General features: G+C 53.0%; 1 protein-coding gene across 1 annotated transcript in view; it reads right to left on the bottom strand.

Annotated features, from left to right (window-relative positions):
- Window positions 1-4,302, bottom strand: part of TPGS1 (tubulin polyglutamylase complex subunit 1) — a gene marked incomplete at its 5' end in the record, with an annotated part of 8,896 nt that extends 4,594 nt beyond the window's left edge. The window contains 2 exons of the mRNA XM_006017574.2: window positions 2,817-3,630; window positions 4,283-4,302. Coding sequence (XP_006017636.1) covers window positions 3,099-3,630; window positions 4,283-4,302 — 552 coding nt within the window. The remainder of the gene's footprint in view (window positions 1-2,816; window positions 3,631-4,282) is intronic.
- Window positions 4,303-4,305: the final 3 nt, after the last annotated feature.

A 4,305-nucleotide genomic window follows, 5' to 3' on the forward strand; every position in this document is an offset into this window, starting at 1 on the left:
CCATCAGTGAAGAGACCACTGGGGGGGCAGTGCAGGGTGCTTTTCCCCAGCTCATCACCACCCTGGGGCCTAGGGAACAGAAGCCCCATTAACTGGGCATGGCAGAGCTGCCATCAAGGGCACACCTGCCAGGCCTGGGGCTTGCTGTGGACTCCAGCCCCCCTGGGGGGTGAAGGCCCCACCAGCACGTCCCCCTGGGGCAGAGGGGTGGGTGGCACAGCTCTGCCCTTGCCTGTGGCGCAGGAGGGAGCAGAGTGCGTGCCCTGGACCCTGGCATGGTGGGGGCAGCAGGGGGAGGAGAGGGGGTGGGAGCTACAGCAGCTCCGTGGTGTCCAAGGATACATGAACTTTTCAGCCTCCAACGCTCCTTGGGGCCATTCTCCAGCTGCCCCAAGGAGCCAGAATGATGCCACCCACCAAGCCTTTGCTTGGCATCCTCCCCAGTCACTCCCAGCCCCCGGCTGCCGTACTCGCCTCTGCAGACCTTTACAACAGGCCTCCTGCTCTGGAGCAGGGGTCCATGGGAATACGTGGTCTTAAAATGTGGCTGAATGACGTGCTTTTCAGTGGAGCACTTAGTCACGATTACCACACTTAAAGTCAGCTTTGGCTGGGGATCGTGCACTGCTCAAGCACATGTGGGTTAAATGCAGGAAATTGCCCAAGAACCCCAAAATTGCAGGGCTTCAACACTTGAGTGGAGTCTGCTGGGAAGGCAGGTGTTTGCACTTCCTTACAAAACAAGGCAATGGCATTTAATACCCCAAGGCAGTTTGCTTAAGGTCATCTATGTAAAGCACTTAGGCTCCTAATTCCCCACTAATTTCGGCAGGGGTTAGGAGACTCAGCACTTAAAAACCCAGTCCTTACACCTCTTCCTTTACCATCTGTACAACGCTAATTATACGTCAGGGTACTGCACTCACATGTACACCAGACAAGTGGGTAATTCACGTGACCCAGCGCTGGGCCCAATGCTTTGCCCATACCTTACTGTACAACCAAGTCTGCTTCTGTGCATATCAGTTAAGTGCACAAACCCATTAAATACAGAAGATCTTTCAGTAACAAAGCATACTCTAACTGCACCAGAAATAGTGAGGGGGAGTTAGCAGTCACAAGGCTGCAATTAGAGGCCTTGAAAATGCTAGCCCACTGATGCCTGCTTCTCTCCTTATTTCCAAGGTACCTAATAGAAGCCCTGAAAGCCAAGAGGAGCTAATCAGTTCCAGGGTTTGAAATAGGACAGCGCTGACAGCCTTGAAGACTATACTCGTTAAGCACCAAGCACTGGAAGTACTCGAGGAGCACTCGTTACCTTACATTGGGATAAGCACAGAGCAGGTTTTCAGTCCCACAGCTGGGCACTTCAAATGGGACACACCACACTGGCATCACCGACTTTGTGAGGCCTAATGACCAAGATCACCAAGCATCTCGTGCAGCAATTCTCAGCCAGAGCCCGGTGGCACCCTGGGGGTGTCTGGAGATCCTTTCAAGGGTGCCACGAATACCCTGCATGGTTAGCACTGTTAAGTGTGCAACCACGATCCCCAAAATAAAGCAATTACTTCAAAGATGAATCCACAGCATTAAAGTATTTTACCCTGTTGTGCTTTGAGTTCTTTGCTATAGGAAAAAGAATTGCTGTATTAAAGTTTTTCTAGTCAAAAGGGAGAGAAGACAAAGAGTTGGAATTTTCTGAAGGCTGCCTTGAGCCTAAAAAGGTTGAAAACCACCAGTTTAGTGACTTGGGTACTTGGTTGGAGACACTGTCTGGAAGTCTGGCTTTGTAGGGAGCTTTTGCTGTGAAGTTAGGGACCTCAAATCACTAGAAAAACAAAGTCCTAAGGATTAAACCCTGAGAAAGATCAGAGGCCTCTTCAAAACCTTGGCACTCAACTGTTCAGCTCTATTCACCTTCCTGGCCCCAGCCTGGAGTACCGGGAACTGCAAGGTTAGTGCAGCATTTGGAAAGCGTTTTGAAAAATTTTTGGGTAAATGCTTCTCACAGAATAGCATGGGAGACCTACAGCAGCCCTGAATGCCAGCAGCACGCTAAGTAACGAGGAAAGAGGTTTGCGACTAAAGAGAAAGAAAAAAAAAAAGTTTAATGTCCTGCAATAAACCAAAAACCATGCCATAGTAATAAATACTCACGCTAGGATGCCAATAAATAAGGTATGGTTCAAACACCAGCACCATTTAAAAAAAAAAGAAGATCAAGGACTCCCGTTTTTAAGGAGATTACGCTGCTTTTGCCTCTTGCCCACTAAAAATCCAAACCCACCAGCCAACCTGCACCCACTTTGCTTCAAAAACATCTCGTACGAACCCAATAGTTCAGCATCCAGGTTACAGCATGGATGTAAGGTCAGTAAAACATAGTATGACCAAGAACAGCCGAACGCTAAGAGAGGTTCTGGAAACGCTGCTGCTACTTGGCACAGAAGTGACTTTTTAACACCGTCTCCTTTCTGGCGATGAATCTGTCCTCTCTAAAGGACTGAAAAAAAAAAAACCAAACTGCTTAATATACAAGTTAGCACTTATGTGGCACTCGGCATCCTCGTTACCTTTTAGTCCTCACAATAGGCTGCGAGGTAGGTAGACTTAAATTACCCCATTTTACAGGGAGGGAAAATAATATCGAAGTGTCACATTAAAAGCTACACTGTCGAAGCCAGGAAGGTCCCAACTCCTCTTTCTGCATCAAGTCCACTGCCTCAGTCCGGGTGGCTCATGCTGCCCTGCCAGCTATGGGCTTTCCAGGAGCATCTCAGGCTACAATTGACACGGAAGTTGCAGATACCTACTGAAATCAAACACTGTAAAAAACAGGAGGCTCGGGGCATATGTGGCATTTCTGGTGCTTGGGATAATGAGGAGGCAAGAGGGAAATGAAAGTCCAGTGGATCTAGGGCTCTCCAGGCAAAGAGCAGAACCTGCTCAGTCCCTTTGGCTCTCTCTGCGGCCTCGATGGGAGATCTCCAGTCCTAGGATTTGCAGCTCAACTAAGAATAAATTATTTCCCTAAAACAGCATTGAGAGTGCGGGAAGGGAAGGGCAGGGGGTAGCGGGGCTTCTTCCCAGGGAGATCAATCAACAGGTTTCACTTTTGCGATGAACAGGACCGCGGCTTTCTTGAGAAACTCCTCCCTCTTCATGGAGGTGCTGAGCTTCCTCTCCAGCAACGCACGGTCCATGGCCACGGCCAAACAGTCCGGGCCCAGCTTGGAGCCAGCCTCCAAGTACCGGATGGGCACAGAGAAGTCGCTGGCTCCAAGGGCCTCTTCCAGGGTGCCCAGCACGGCCTGGCAGACCCTCTTGTCTGCGACGCCAGAGCCATCGTCCAGCACATCGTACAGCGTGTCCGCCTTGGCCACGAACTCAAGCAGCACGAAGCAGGTGAGCACCCCGTAGCGGAAGACGTCGAACGGCACCGCCTCGTGGTCCCGGCACTGGATCCTCTGCAGCAGAGGAGAAGTGACCTCTTGAGGGGCCTCGCTGTCTTGGCAGATCCTCCTGAGCAGCTCGCTGTAGATCCTCCCGTTGACCCCGGGCTTCTTCCTCCTGCCGCTGGCGCCCAGGCACTCATAAGCCATGCTGATGTTGTTGTTGAAAGCCGTCCTGCCGGGGCACGGAGGAAAAACACCCGTCAGCATGCAGGGGCAGGGAATGCTCTTGCCCAGAGGGGAAGGGAGTCGGATCAGAGGCCTCCAGGCCTCACGCAGCACAGAGGGAAGCCCGCCTGGCAGCTCCAACAGCATGGAGGCCCACGCCCGCTTCTCTCAGAGCTCTGCCAGGCTGGGAAAGCCAAGCCTTGCTACTCAGCCCATCAGCTCCTCGGAGGGCCCCTGATTTTCAGCGCAAGAGCAGCCTGCTCTGGCTTCGTGAGCAACCGTGGGGCCAAGGAGCAAGGAGGGAGAAGCCAGGGGGAATGAGGTGCCCCACGTGCCCCAACCCAGCACAGCCTGGGTGCGGAGTCTCAGCACCAGCTGGGGACTACAAGTCTCAGCATGCATCACTTCACTCTGCAGCCATTAAGGGCCACAGCTCCCAGCATGCATCGCTCCTTCAACCCGCAGCCATTAAGGGCCACAGCTCCCAGCATGCATCGCCCCTTCAGCCATTATGGACTACAACTCCCAGGATGCACGGTTCTCACCCAACCCGGAGCCATTACGGACCACAGATCCCAGCATGCCCCCCGCGGCCCGCCCAGGCCAGGGAAGCGCTGCGCGGCGCGGGGCATGCCGGGAGGCGTAGTCCGCGCCCTCACCTGTGGGAGTGGTGGGCGAGCCG

Source organism: Alligator sinensis, unplaced genomic scaffold, assembly GCF_000455745.1.
Source record: "Alligator sinensis unplaced genomic scaffold, ASM45574v1 scaffold1295_1, whole genome shotgun sequence".
Classification (NCBI taxonomy): domain Eukaryota; kingdom Metazoa; phylum Chordata; order Crocodylia; family Alligatoridae; genus Alligator; species Alligator sinensis.